The sequence below is a fragment of the Eleutherodactylus coqui genome, chromosome 8 (genome assembly GCF_035609145.1).
Source record: "Eleutherodactylus coqui strain aEleCoq1 chromosome 8, aEleCoq1.hap1, whole genome shotgun sequence".
Lineage (NCBI taxonomy): Eukaryota > Metazoa > Chordata > Amphibia > Anura > Eleutherodactylidae > Eleutherodactylus > Eleutherodactylus coqui.
In genome coordinates this window covers 142,505,996-142,520,317 of record NC_089844.1, presented here as the reverse complement: position 1 = coordinate 142,520,317, position 14,322 = coordinate 142,505,996, and the positions used below count along the sequence as shown (strand labels likewise).

General features: G+C 44.8%; 1 protein-coding gene across 4 annotated transcripts in view; it reads left to right on the top strand.

Moving 5' to 3' along the window:
* CACNA1H (calcium voltage-gated channel subunit alpha1 H) overlaps nt 1-14,322 on the top strand; it is a 490,224-nt gene that overhangs the window by 339,182 nt on the left and 136,720 nt on the right. For all 4 annotated transcript variants that reach the window (XM_066576606.1, XM_066576607.1, XM_066576605.1 and 1 more), the window contains exon 9: nt 8,367-9,150. In XM_066576606.1, the coding sequence (XP_066432703.1) occupies nt 8,367-9,150 (784 nt within the window). The remainder of the gene's footprint in view (nt 1-8,366; nt 9,151-14,322) is intronic.

Below are 14,322 nucleotides of genomic sequence, written 5' to 3'. Positions count from 1 at the left end.
AGAAGGGGCTGTGAAAAAAAAGAAATTCGGGCATTCCGGAATTCCAGCACTTATATAGTTGTTTTATTATTTTTTTTACACTAAAGAATAGAGATGAGCGAATATACTCGTTTCGAGTAATTACTCGATCGAGCACCGCGATTCGGGGGGCGCCGTGGGGCGGGGGGAGGCATGGCGGAGCGGGGGGTAGCAGCAAGGAACAGGGGGGAGCCCTCTCTCTCTCCCTCTCCCCCCCCCCCCCCACTCACCCACGGTGCCCCCCGAATCTTTTCACCCGAGTACGGAAGTACTCGAAAACCGCGGCACTCGAGCGAAAAAGGGACGTGGCCGAGTAGGTTCGCTCATCTCTACTACAGAACCTTTTTTTAAAGATTTGCTTTTGTCTCTCTGCTTACCAAGAACCATCATGTTTTTATTTTTCCATCGACGGAACTCTATTAGAGATGAGCGAACGTACTCGGTAAGGCCGATTTCACAATCGAGCACCGTGATTTTCGAGTACTTCACTACTCGGGTGAAAAGATTCGGGGGTCGCCGGGGGGCGTGGCGTGGTGGAGCGGGGGGTAGCAGTGCAGAACAGGGGGGAGCTCTCTCTCCCTCTCCCCCAACTCCCCTCTGCAACCCCCCGCTCACCCACGGCGCCCCCCGAATCTTTTCACCCGAGTAGTGAAGTACTCGAAAATCGCGGTGCTCGATTGCGAAATCGGCCTTACCGAGTACGTTCGCTCATCTCTAAACTCTATGACAGCTTGTTCTTTGCAGGATAATCTTTAATCTTCATTTTTTTCTCATTTTTGGAAACATAACATTTTGATCAGTTTTTATTCTTTTTTTTTTAGAGGCTAGATTAACTTTTTACAAGTTTTTACATTTTTATTTTTGTCTGGCAAGGGGACTTGAAGTTCATAACATTTGATTGTTCCTATAATACAGTGCAATACTTCAGTACTGCATTGCATATTATTGGCCTATCAGGCTTAGGGCTCTTTCACACGAGCGTATATCGGCCTGCCATTTTCATGGTCGGCCGATATACGCTGTGACCTGATGCATTGGATTCAAATGCATCAGATCACATAGCCGTATTCCCGCGACGTAAAAGCGCCCAGCCGGCCAATATAGCGTTGGGCCCCAAAGATAGTCCTGGAACTATCTTTTGGGCTGGAATACGTCGGCTGCTGCATGGGCTTCTATGTGAGCCAGTGACAGTGGCCGGAGAAGGGAGGTGGAAGGGAGTTTAGCAGCATGACTGCTAAACTCCCTACCTCTTCTCTCCTCCCTGCTCTGGCTGATTCCAATGGGAGGGGGCAGAGCTAAGCTCCCGCCCATTGTCCACAGTCAGCAATAGGAGGCGGGACCAGGCAGCGCTTAGCTTCGCCCCCTCCCATTGCAATCAGCCGATCAGGAGGAGAGAGGAGGTGAGCTTGTGAGGGGAAGGGAAGAAAAAGGCTCCACAGCATGGCAATCCTAGCGTATATGCGCCGGGGGCCATGCCATCTGAACGGGTGCACAAACGTTAGATTTGTGCGCCCATTCACGAGTTTTTATTCCTCACATCGTAGCATATATCGGACGACCGTGAAAACGGCGGCCAATATACGCGCCTGTGAAAGAGCCCTTAGGGTGCATTCACACGAGTGTTTGCGTACATAGGTGCACACAAAACCGCGCACTCATGTACGTGCACAAACACGCGTAAACGCAGGTCCGTGCAGCATTGCTTTCAATGGGGCCGTGGCTGCTGCCGGCAGCCCCATTTAAAGCAATACGATGTCGGCAATCCCTGTAGTGATTTTCGGGGAAGGGCTTGAAATATAAGCCTGTCCCTGAAAATCATCCCTGGTTTGTGTTAAAAAAAAATACATATATATACTCACCTCTCCACCACTGCCATGTAAATATTCCCCATGGGAAGTCCTCTTGTCACTGAACACTGTGACAGCACTGTCACAGTGTTTAGTGATAAGAGGACCCCCCTCTGGGAGTGAAGAATCCTCTGCCACAGCTGTGGCAAAGGATCGCGATGTTCTCCCATTGCTTTCAATGGAATCGGCACTTCTGCAGCCACATTGAAAGCAATGGGCTGCCTGCAAGCCCCGCAGGGGTTTTCGGAGAAGTGCTTTAAATATAAGTCCTTCCCTGAAAATCATCTCTAGAATGTGTTAAAAATGAAAAAAATATATACTCACCTCTCCGCAGCTGCTGGGGCTCAGGCGCGTCTAGCTGTGTCTTCTCCCTGCACTGCTGTGAATCTCTTTCAGCAGGTTTTGAATTCAATGAATGTGAATTCAATGAATGGCCAAGCATTGCCTGTGATTGGCTGCATGCTGTGACCAATCACAGGCAGCACTCAGCTGTCATTCAATGAATGGCTGAGTGCTACCTGTGATTGGCTGAGCGCTCAGCCAATCAGATACAGCCCTATTTTAGCAGGTGAGTATATATATTTTTTTTATTTTTAACACATTCTAGGGATGATTTTCAAGGAAGGGCTTATATTTAAAAACTTTCTCCAAAAATCCCTGCAGGGCTTGCTGGCAGCCCATTGCTTTCAATGGGGCTGTAGAAGCTCTGGTCCCATTGAAAGCAATAGGAGAACATTGCGATCCTGTGCCACAGCTGTGACAACTGTGGCAGGAGATTCTGCTGGGCAATATTGACACTCACCACGGACCCATAGTGCACGCATGTGCTATGTTTTGCAGGTACGAGCGTTTGCATGCCTGTAAAACACGGACAAGTGAACACACCATAGGGAACCAATGGTTCTAATAGATGTGTGGTTTTGTGCGCACCTATGTACACACACGCACACTCTTGTCTGAAAGCACCCTTAGCTGGAGATTGAGCTTCATAGGCCACCATAGATGGAAGACATGGAGGCCATCTTTAAGCCTCTGGGTGTCCTAGTAACCTATTGAGACCCTGCAATGACATTGCAGGGGTCCAATAGATGACAGAGGGAGCGCCATCTCTCTGTCAACCTCTCTCATGGTTAAATGGCTGGGACTAAAGTTTTGTCTGGTCCCAGCCATTAAAGCTGTCATCAGACAGCTAGGCCCTGGCTCCCCACCCCCTGGCATGGGAGAATCATGTCAGTATTCTGATGCAGCGCCGAAAAAGGCATATGCATCAGAATAGGACCCATTGGTGTCTGCCTTAAAAATATGAATCGGCAGTCACTAAGGAGTTAAAATGTAAATCCACTATTATAGACTCTGTTACAGAATTGCTTAAATAGTCATTATTTTTTATATAATAATAATGTGAGAAAATCTGTGTGAAAGAGGGATGTGCTGCCTTCAGCAGTGTTACTCTATGGGGGACAATCCTATTTATGATCATTCATCCCAGATAGCGTATAAATCAGCCCTTGTACAGACCAGGTAGATGAGTACCGATCTCATTGATTGGCGCTCATGTGCCTAAGCAAATCACCCAGTGTGAAAGGACCTTGAAGATTCTTTTGTACAGCCTGATTATAAGGCACAAACATTCACCTGAACATTTGTTTGGCCAGTCATCGGACTGTGTAAAAGAGACGATGATCATTCAATGAACAAGCGAATGCTCATTCGTTGGCCAACCATTGCTTTTTAGCTAAAGTAACATAAAAATGCTTGCTGGGCCCTCTGTACATTTCCCCATGTAAATAGGAAGATGTACAGCCAGCTTTATGGGGATGAACGATCGCAGTAATGATCATTCATCTCCATACCAGCGATTCTCGAGCCATGTAAGAGAAATGTAAATGAGTGCTGATTGACATACTTCATTGATCATCGCTCAATACATCGGATGAAAATTGGCTCCTGTAGAAGGACCCTAAGGCTACGCATTTTTAACAATCTGACTGATAGTAAAACTATAAAAGATAATCATTGCCTTACACAACAGTGTACAGGATTCAGGAATGTTTCCAATACTAACATTGTATTAGGAAACCACTGCTTACAAATGTTAGTAAACAAGCCTAAGTGATTAATAGTCCCCCCCCCCCCCAAAAAAAAAAAAATACTGCTCTGCTACAAAAGCATGGTCTGCATTGTAGTACAGTCATACAGGCAATAAATTAATGCTGCGGATATTATATAGTGTCTTAAAAACACAATAACGTATCTTGTTAGGTTACTAAATAGTATCTCAACAGTTCAAGACTGCTCATAGGCTATGATTGTTTTGGTAGTCCATGCCTGGTAATGGTGGGAGATAAAACCTCTAGTCAGGAAATACTTAAAATAAAATGTATGTGACCCGATTAAGCTGTAGCCAGTTATGTCCATCAGGGGTGGTAGTCTCACCCATTGCGGTCCCACAAAACAAAGTAAAAGTTAGATTTGTTAAAAAGACTGTTTGTTTCTTTGCAGAGTCATCTATTTAATATTGCATTCCCCAAATCTCTGAGACAAAGATCTTGATTTGTAATAATATTATTACACCATAAATAGATCTTGGGAACTGTATAATAGTGGTTAGATACTAGAACTTTCTATTTGTTTTTTTAGACTGATACTCGCTCCCTCACTACAGGGTCATTTGACAGCTATTCTCTTCTATGTAATCAAAGGGAGTACATATATGATCACTTTTTATGGGTCCCCTAGGTAGGGAGTCTAAGGTCCTTTTTGCAAGGAGTAATGTGTTCCCAAAGAAGAGCACCAATTAAAGGTGTTGTCCAGTTAGAAATTCACTTTTTAACCCTTTTAGGACTTTTTAGAGATTTTACCCATGTGGTGGATTTACAGTGCTATTTTTTTTCTTCAGCTGCCAAAATTATTTTTTGCTGCATCTTTTCCCCGTGATATATATTTTCACAGAGATTTTTTTCCGTTTTTTAGTTTTCTTTGGAGTAAAAAGCTAAAAAAAAAGATTTATATTTTGTCTTTAATTAGTATATTTACGCTCAAAGAATGTACACGAAAGGTTTTTTTTATTTTGTTTTGGATGTTTTTATATATAATTTGTACAGTCTTGGATTACAGGATGCATATGGTTTAAGTTGGTTTCGGCAAAGGATTACTTTCCTTTTGATATATTTTTATTTTTTTGTGTAATTTTTTTTACTTATTTCTGTAACTATATTTTTTAACATCTATTTTCCCCATGGAGTCACACTTCTCCACTCTAAGGCCTCGGTCACACGGGCGATTTCCCATGCGATCTGCGATTTTATAAAACCATTGCTCTGCAATGGTATCGGACACATGAGCGCTTTTTATGCGCTCGTCCAATAAATTATAGAACAGAAATCGCAGATCGCACCTATCTGCGATCTGCGATTCCTGTTCTCTTCTCTATATGCACTCAATGGGGCCGGCGGCAGCAGCGCCGACCGCATTGAGAACATATACTAGACAAATCATTCTCCTCTGCCACAGCTGTAACAGCTGTGGCAGAGAAGAATGATGTTTGCCCTTTGAATTCAATGGAGCTGGCAATACAGCCGGCTCTATTGAAAGCAATGGGCTGCCGGCGTTCGCACGATGAATTTTCGGGAAGGGCTTAAAAATACAAGCCCTTCCCTGAAATTCATCCAGAAATGTGTAAAAAGTTAAAAAAAAAAATATACTCACCTTGTCCCGGCAGACGGAGTTCAGCCGCGGCAGACGGCAGTTCTCCTGAACTGCTATGAGTAGTATTCAGCAGCCGAATGACAGCTGAGAGCTGCCCCTGATTGGTCCCTGCGCTCAGCCAATCAGAGGCAGCTCTCACTCACCCATTCATGAATTCATGAATCGGTGAGTGAGAGCTTCCTCTGATTGGTGAGGCTGTGACCAATCAGAGGCAGCTCATTTAGCAGGCGGGGATTTTAAATCCCCGGCTGCTGAATACTACTCACAGCAGTTCAGGAGAACTGCTGGCCGGCCGCGGCTGAAGTCCGTCTGCCGGGACAAGGTGAGTAAAAATTTTTTTTTTTAACTTTTTACACATTTCTGGATGAATTTCAGGGAAGGGCTTATATTTTTAAGCCCTTCCCGAAAATTCATCGTGAGATCGCCCGCAGCCCATTGCTTTCAATGGAGCCGGCTGTATTGCCGGCTCCATTGAATTCAATGCGCTGGACAGCGCTGCACTGCTCCGGCCCATTTCTAATGAAACGCGGCTAGGAGCAGATTTTTCGGGCGATTTTTCGGCCCCGGTCACGCGATTTGCGGATGCGCATCCGTCATGCGATCCGCAAATCGCGGGAAAAAACGCCCGTGTGACCGAGGCCTAAATGGGGTATCCATAGGAGCTCCAGTTCCAGGGAAAAAGATCGCTCTAGTCTGACAGTAGTCACTAACAGAGCTGATTTGGATCTGCTAATACCCTGCAGTTCTGCTGAGGCAGGGAGCACCCAATGGTTTTGTGATAGCTGGATCAGATAGCGGAAGTGACAATTCTGCTTTCTCTATTCACTACATAGCTCTCATTGAGCACTAGTCTGCAAGAGAGAAGGCAGAAGCGGTGAAAAAACACTTCTGCCTTCTCCTCCGGGTCTTCAGCTGTCATTCACAGCCTAGGACCTGACCAGCTCCTGCTGCATTGCATGAGCAGGAACTTTAATCCGACACCATAAATTTATTATCGACCAGGATTAAAGCCCAGGACCAAGTGCTGTAAATTTTTCGGCGCTTGGTCCTTATTAAGATAAATTTAAAGGCAAATCACTTTAAAGAATGAAACAAATAGGTAATAAATAGAGATGAGCGAATATACTCGTTTCGAGTAATTACTCGATCGAGCACCACGATTTTTGAGTACTTCCGTACTCGGGTGAAAAGTTTCGAGGGGCGCCGGGGGGCGGGGGAGGCGTGGCGGAGCGGGGGTTAGCAGCGGGGAGCCCTCTCACTCTCCCCCCCCACTCCCCGCTGCAACCCCCCACTCACCCACGGCGCCCCCCGAATCTTTTTGCCCGAGTACGGAAGTACTCGAAAATCGCGGCGCTCGTGCGAAAAGGGGCGTGGCCAAGTAGGTTCGCTCATCTCTAGTAATGAACCTCATCAGTCCCAGCGATCTAGTGCTGCAGCCCTACAATTCAGTTGAAGTCAAGCAACTACTGCCTGGATATTTCAGTGCCACCGTTTCAAACTCCGGGCATAATGGCAGCCAGGATGTGAGCACAGATGTCAAGAAAATGGGAGGTGACACTACAACCTCTGATTGGCAAGCTGCAGTCACCTGACTTCCACTACCAACAGAGACCAGAAGAATCGCTGGGTGCAGTGCTGGATCCCTGGGCTGAGGAGGGTAACCATTTATTTTTTTGTTTTAAAAGATTTGGCTCTAAATTTAAAAAGTTCATTTCTAACTGGACAACCCCTTTAACAGGATAGGCACCCGTCTGATTGGTCTTCACATAGGCCTATTCAGACTGTATTAGGGGATGAATGATCGTTCATTGTCATAGTATCATTATTGTTGGCAGCTCATCCACTATCTAGATGGGAGAATGTGTGGCCAACAAAGGTGATTTTTTTTTTTGCTGCATCTGCCAAACAAGCATTTGCTCACTGATAGGGTAATTGGCAGCACATTCAGATGGGCCAATTATTGGGCAACATGTGTAAAAGACTCTTTAAGGTGCCCCAACACTTATAGAATATCTAAGGTGTATGGTGATGTCCTAAAACTCTCTCCTAATAGCATGCAGTATATCAAGGTGGGGGGATTGGGAGTAAAATATGCCCAGTCCATGCATGGAAGTTAAAGGGATTGTGCCAACATGCCCAGCCCCCTTCAGAATGACAGGCCCAGGGTGATCGGCTGATCATCCTAGGTCCTGCTTCTGTCACCCCTGGAAAACAGCTAATTGACCATTCTGTAATTACAAGAATGGCATTTGGACCACCTGCACAGGAGCCACTCTTACATACTGGGTCTCCATTCTGGCCATAGAGTGGAGTCTTGAATGGGGGGACCCTGCTGTATCGTGTTCATGTACTAATAGGGCATATGAACAGAGGATACAATCTTGGCACATACCCGTTAAACAGTTGCCAGAGGAGTCTGGCAACAATTTATTTTCCTTTCCCCATTAAACACTCATGTCGAACTTAGCGTGCAAGTATATGTGGAGGTCAAGAGGAATCCAAAGTGTATGGGCTGCTGAAAAGATCCCACATAAATTCCCTGGATATGCCAATGATTGTGTAGTCAGCTCCCTCACTATTTCATAAGGTCTGCTTTTAACACATCCAACCTTTTATACTGCGGTTATTTCACTAAAAAGTTGAGTGGAAGGAAATCGTTCTCCATCGGGAAGACTCTTGATATGTTTCCATGCATTCTGACCTCATAGCCACGTATTGTCATGTTAACATTATGCTTTGCGGCCTCAGATCTCCTTTCAAGCCATTTTTATTCTCAATGGTTTATTCCCTTAGGTGGGTTCTTTCTTCATGATAAACTTGTGCCTGGTTGTGATAGCAACACAGTTTTCTGAAACGAAACAGCGGGAGAATCAGTTAATGCAAGAGCAGCGGGCTCGTTACCTCTCCAACGACAGCACAATCGCCAGCTTCTCCGAGCCGGGAAGTTGCTACGAGGAATTACTAAAGTACATCTGCCACATCTTTAGGAAAGTCAAGAGGCGGACGCTAAGGCTATATAATAATTGGCAAAACAAGCGGAGGAAAAAAGTCAACCCTAACAGTAACATGAATGGACAGGGCCGGGTCCGCAAGTGCAAACGACGAATCACTTCCATCCATCATTTAATTCACCACCACCACCATCATCATCATTATCATATAACTAATGGTAGTCCCCGTGGACACAGGTCAAGCCCTGAGGTATGTGACATGGAGATGAAGATCATGAAGCCCAAAAGTCAACTTAGGCTTCTTCCACCATCCCCTGGTCATGCAAACACATCGCTCAATAGTGAGTCCGTGCATAGCATCTACCATGCAGATTGCCACCTCGAGGGACACCAGTTGAAATCTTGTAAGTCTTCCAATGCTTCCTTACACACCAAACTGGATGTTGGGCTCAACCACACCAATATGAACTATCCCACCATCCTGCCTTCCCCCACCAATAAAACCAGCCCCACAACCTTGCCAAAAGTGAAAAGAAGTGGCAGTACTTCAGCCAGCTTGGTGAACAGTCCAATCAGTTTGCATACTGAGTCCTATGGAAAGGTCCATCACCTAGTAGGAGAACATGGTAAGAAACACATTCTGATTATCATATTTTGTGTCAAAAGCCAAGAACTTCCCAAATTGTTTGTAATTTGTTACCGTACCGAGGTCGAATGGTGGTTACGTGCAAATGACGAATATTTCTGCATGCTTTTTCGAATGTGAGGATTCACTTTTAAGCTGCTTTAAAAGAGTTGTCTAGTTCAGTAGACCCACTTGCAAATATGCTGCTAGGGAATTGTGACTTAGGCTGGATTCACACAAGCGTATTCACACAGCCGATATACACTGCCCCTGTGATGCTTTGGTTTACAATGCATTAGTTCGCATGGGGGTATTCCTGCAGCGTAAAAGCTCCCGGCCGGCCAAGATAGCGCATTTCGTCCGGGAGCCTATGACAGCTGCCAGAGAAGGGAGGTAGGAGGGAGTTTAGCAGTGTGACTGCTAAACTCCCACCCCCTTCCCTCCTCCTCTCCGCCCGTTTCCAGCTGTTTGCAATGGGACTAGTCTGAACGGGGCGGGAGCTAGTTGCTAAGCTCCCGCCCCATCCCACCCCCTCCCATTATGGCTGCCGACTGGGGGCGGGAGCTTAGAACACTAAACTGTCTCCCCCTGCCTGACGGCATTGCGGGCTCGCCGTTTATGCGCCGGGCCCATACCATCTTAACAGGCGCACAAACGTTAGATAATGAGCCATATAATAAATTGAAACCGCATTTTATTTCAACACTATTAAAGTAAAAAGCAAAAAGTGGAGCCAAAATGCTATTTTTGTTCATTTTTGTTATTTTGCCTCCCAAAAAACACAATAAAAGCGATCAAAGACATCATATGTACCCCAAAATGGCACCAATAAAACCTTTAGCTTGTCACAAAAAAAACAAGCCTTAGCAATGTTCCGTCTATAGAAAAATCAAAAAACGCTTTGAGTTTTGAATGCAGCAATGCAAAAAAAAAGTTCCAAAAATGGGTTTTAACGTAAAAAGTGGAAAAGCTTTGAAAAATATAGAATTTTGCTATTGTTATTGTACCAACCCATAAAAAACTTATCATATCATTTATACCGCATAGTGAGCGCTGTAAAAAAAAAAAACAATGGCAGAATTGAGGTGCTTTTTCACCCTGCCGCAAAATTTTAATAAAAGTTATACAATACATTATATGTACCACAAAATGGTACCGATAAAAACTGCAGCTCACCACAAAACAAACAAGGTCTGATATGGCTATGCCGATGGATATGTAAAAAAGTTCTGGGTATTGAAAAAAGGAGATGAAAATCCCCAAAAATTGTTGCATCGTTAGGTCCAAAATAGGCCTTCTCACTAAAGGGTTAATAGATGTCATGTAATACCTAATTTCTCCTATGGGAGAGCTGCAGCTGAATTGAAAACCTGCTATCAGGTCTTCACAACTAATCACTGGTGATCCCAGCAGGACAACATGTGATCTGCTTATGTTTTGGGCACCTTCTAGCAAACGTAAGTGGTCAAAAACAGCCTACTCCTTTAACCCTTTCCAATCCAATTTGTATCCTGTTTTCCTAGGGGGCTTACTCTTTCTGCCGTTATACAACGGTGCTATCTGCTGGCTAAAGCCAGTACTGCATGAGGTGACTCGTTGGATAGGCTCCAACAGCAGAGAGACTGGCAATATACAATAAGAGAACCCCAATGAACATCTTCCAACATCAGAGCTGTACAGCCTTAAATCATAATGTCTTTAGACGTCAGACAGTGGATTGGAAAGTGTTAAAGGTTACAGTAGAGACTTAGGCCCTATTTAGACGCAAAGATGATCACCTAAAATTCGCTCAAAAGACAATTTGAGTGACAGCTTTGAGCGATCATTTTGCATAACTACTAATGGGCACTAATGCCTATTAGTAGCTTCATATCTTAATTTGCTTTTAAATGAAGCTCTCTTTGCTGTATGCAGATAACAGTGGCTGGTCTGTTATCTGCATACAGCTCCATTGTTCACCCATGGGACAGCAGCTGAAAATAATGTTATTAGCGTTCCCGCACAGAATCACAGCGGTCCCTGCTATCAGGATGGTTTTTAAGCTGAAGTAAAAATCATTGTTCGGCCGAAAAGCTAATGATGGTAGCATTTACACGCAACAATTATTACTCAAAAGACATTGTTTGAACGAATTTTGAGCGATAATCATTGCGTGTAAATGAGCTTTAGAAAGCCCTGTCCGTTGTCCGTCGCTCTTTACACAAGTCAGTGTGTTGGCTCATTTCTCCGTTTATTAAGTATTCATGTTGGATTCTTAACTTGGCTGGGTCTGATCTGGCTTATATAATAATGGCTGAAGGTAATAATCACAGTTGTGAATAACTCATTACTCTGCCCCGCAGCCGAGTGGAAGGAAATCACGAGCAATGGCTTCTTAGCATGGGAACATAAACACTTAAGTATAATTACATACATTTGCTCTACATAAATAGCTGCGTAGTGATCTGAAGAGAAACGGCTCCATTTATGAGAGACGAATGCCTGATACCGGGGTTCTGCTAAAGAGAAGGCACATGGCTCCTTCTCCAGGTTAGCAGCAAGTACGGGTTGTTCTCTGGCGTTTGTCATCCCCGCCGTGCTGTCACCATGCGCCATTTACAAAATCCTGTTAACATCACACAACATTTACAGGAGCTCAGGGGTGTCCCTCTGTTGTGAAAATGCAGGGCACCGGTGCTTTTCTGGAAGACGGCAGCATTAAAGGTTAGCAACATCACAGTCGTCAAGGCGCCTTGTCACAGAAAATGACTGTGAACCATGACGTTTGTCCTGCGGAGACGTATTGCAACACCTCAATTTCCCGAAAGTGGACAGATGTCTATGTGATGTCAATAGCTACAGTACACGGACCTCCTGGTGGCAGAACGTCAGAGTTTTATCTTGTCACTCTATCTCTATGCAGGAGATTTGGATCTCCGTATCAGAAAAACAGAGCTCCGACCGCTATAAGGATGTATTAGGAAATTCATTAGCGCAGAATTTCTGACCTATTTAGATCACATGGTAAAGATTCATTGTACAATCTTATACAACTTTTACTATACCTTCTACCAACTTTCAAGCAGTGAAAACAGGGATATTTCCTGCTGTGCACTGCAAATTCTTTTAGCAATATATCACACCCTTATAATATTAACCCACACCTTTAGTGCCCTTTAGTGACCCTCTCACAGTAATAGTGCCTCTTAGTGACCTCTCCACAGTAATAGTGCCCTTTAGTGATTTCCACACAGTAATAGTGCCCCTTAGTGACCTCTCCACAGTAATAGTGCCCCTTAGTGACCTCTCCACAGTAATAGTGCCCTTTACTGACACTCTCACAGTGATAGTGCCCCTTAGTGACCTTTCCACAGTAATAGTGCCCCTTAGTGATCTCTCCACAGTAATAGTGCCCCTTAGTGATCCTCTCATAGTAATAGTGCCCCTTAATGACCTCTCCACAGTAATAGTGCCCCTTACTGACTCTCTCACAGTGATAGTGCCCCTTAGTGACCTTTTCACAGTAATAGTGCCCTTTAGTGATCTTCACACAGTAATAGTGCCCCTTAGTCACCTCTCCACAGTAATAGTGCCTCTTAGTTATCCTCTTATAGTAATAGTGTCCCTTAGTGACCTTTCCACAGTAATAGTGCCCCTTAGTGACCTCTCCACAGTAATAGTGCCCTTTACTGACACTCTCACAGTGATAGTGCCCCTTAGTGACCTTTCCACAGTAATAGTGCCCCTTAGTGACCTCTCCACAGTAATAGTGCCCCTTAGTGATCCTCTCATAGTAATAGTGCCCCTTAATGACCTCTCCACAGTAATAGTGCCGCTTACTGACTCTCTCACAGTGATAGTGCCCCTTAGTGACCTTTCCACAGTAATAGTGCCCTTTAGTGATCTTCACACAGTAATAGTGCCCCTTAGTGACCTCTCCACAGTAATAGTGCCTCTTAGTTATCCTCTTATAGTAATAGTGTCCCTTAGTGACCTTTCCACAGTAATAGTGCCCTTTACTGACCCTCTCACAGTAATAGTGCCCCTTAGTGACCTCCTCACAGAAATAGAGCCCCTTTGTGATCCCTTCACAGTGATAGTGCCCCATAGTGGCCCCTCACAGTACTGATGCCTTTGATATCACTCATTCTTGGTAGCTCTTCTTCCCTAAACCCCTGACACCCCTTTGTGGCAAGGTTGAGCATGAGAGGGCAAATCTGAGGCTAAATACGACTTGACCCCTCTTTCTCGCATTATGCCTGCCCTGATCTTGCATGCAGAGGTGGCCAGGAAAAAGCAGCTAAAGTATGGTGCACATTTGGCTGGGGGCTGCTTCCCCATCTTATTCCAACGGCTCTGCTACTCTCAACATGTATGTGCCCTTTGACGTCATAGTGGGCACATTCACACTGCAGATGACAGAAGTCACAACAGGGGTGTATATAGAACAAATAGGGCCCCATAGAAAAACTCAGAATTAGGCTGCCCCTTACTCCCTCCGGCCCCTGCTATGCCTACAATTTCTTTATATAAATATATATATTTTTAAGACAACTTTTCTAACTTAGCAGGCTTAGATACAGTTGATCAGTTCTAGTATACAGTGTTGTTGTTAGCCGTTTAGTCAATCAGGACCCTCGGCGACCCTAACCTCTATTTAACTCTTTCCATTCCAATTTGTATCCTGGTTTTCCTAGGGGGCTTACTCTTTTTCTGCCGTTCTACAACAGCGCTGTATGCTGGCTAAAGCCAGCACTGCATGAGGTGACACGTTGGATAGGCTCCAACAGCAGAGAGGCTGCAATATACAGTAAGAGAACTCTGACAGATGTCTTCCAACATCGAAGCTGTACAGCCTTAAATCATAATGTCTTCAGAGGTCAGACAGTGGATTGGAAAGGGTTAATACAGTCACCATATAATAATCAGATACCAGCTCTACACAGTAATATTAATCACAGGACAGTTACCAACAAAGATAGTGATTACAGTTGAGATACCTCCAGTGATCGCAAGCCACATCTTCTCTGATTGATCAGTTTTTAGCTTTCTTCGCTCTGGGGCCAGACCACACTGAAGACTCTGTCCAGCTGTGACCTATCTCTGCATAGTCTCCCTATCCTCATGATACCACCAATGACTCTCTCTGTACTCCCCCCTCCCCATAGTACTAGTGCTCCTTCTGTGGCTCCTC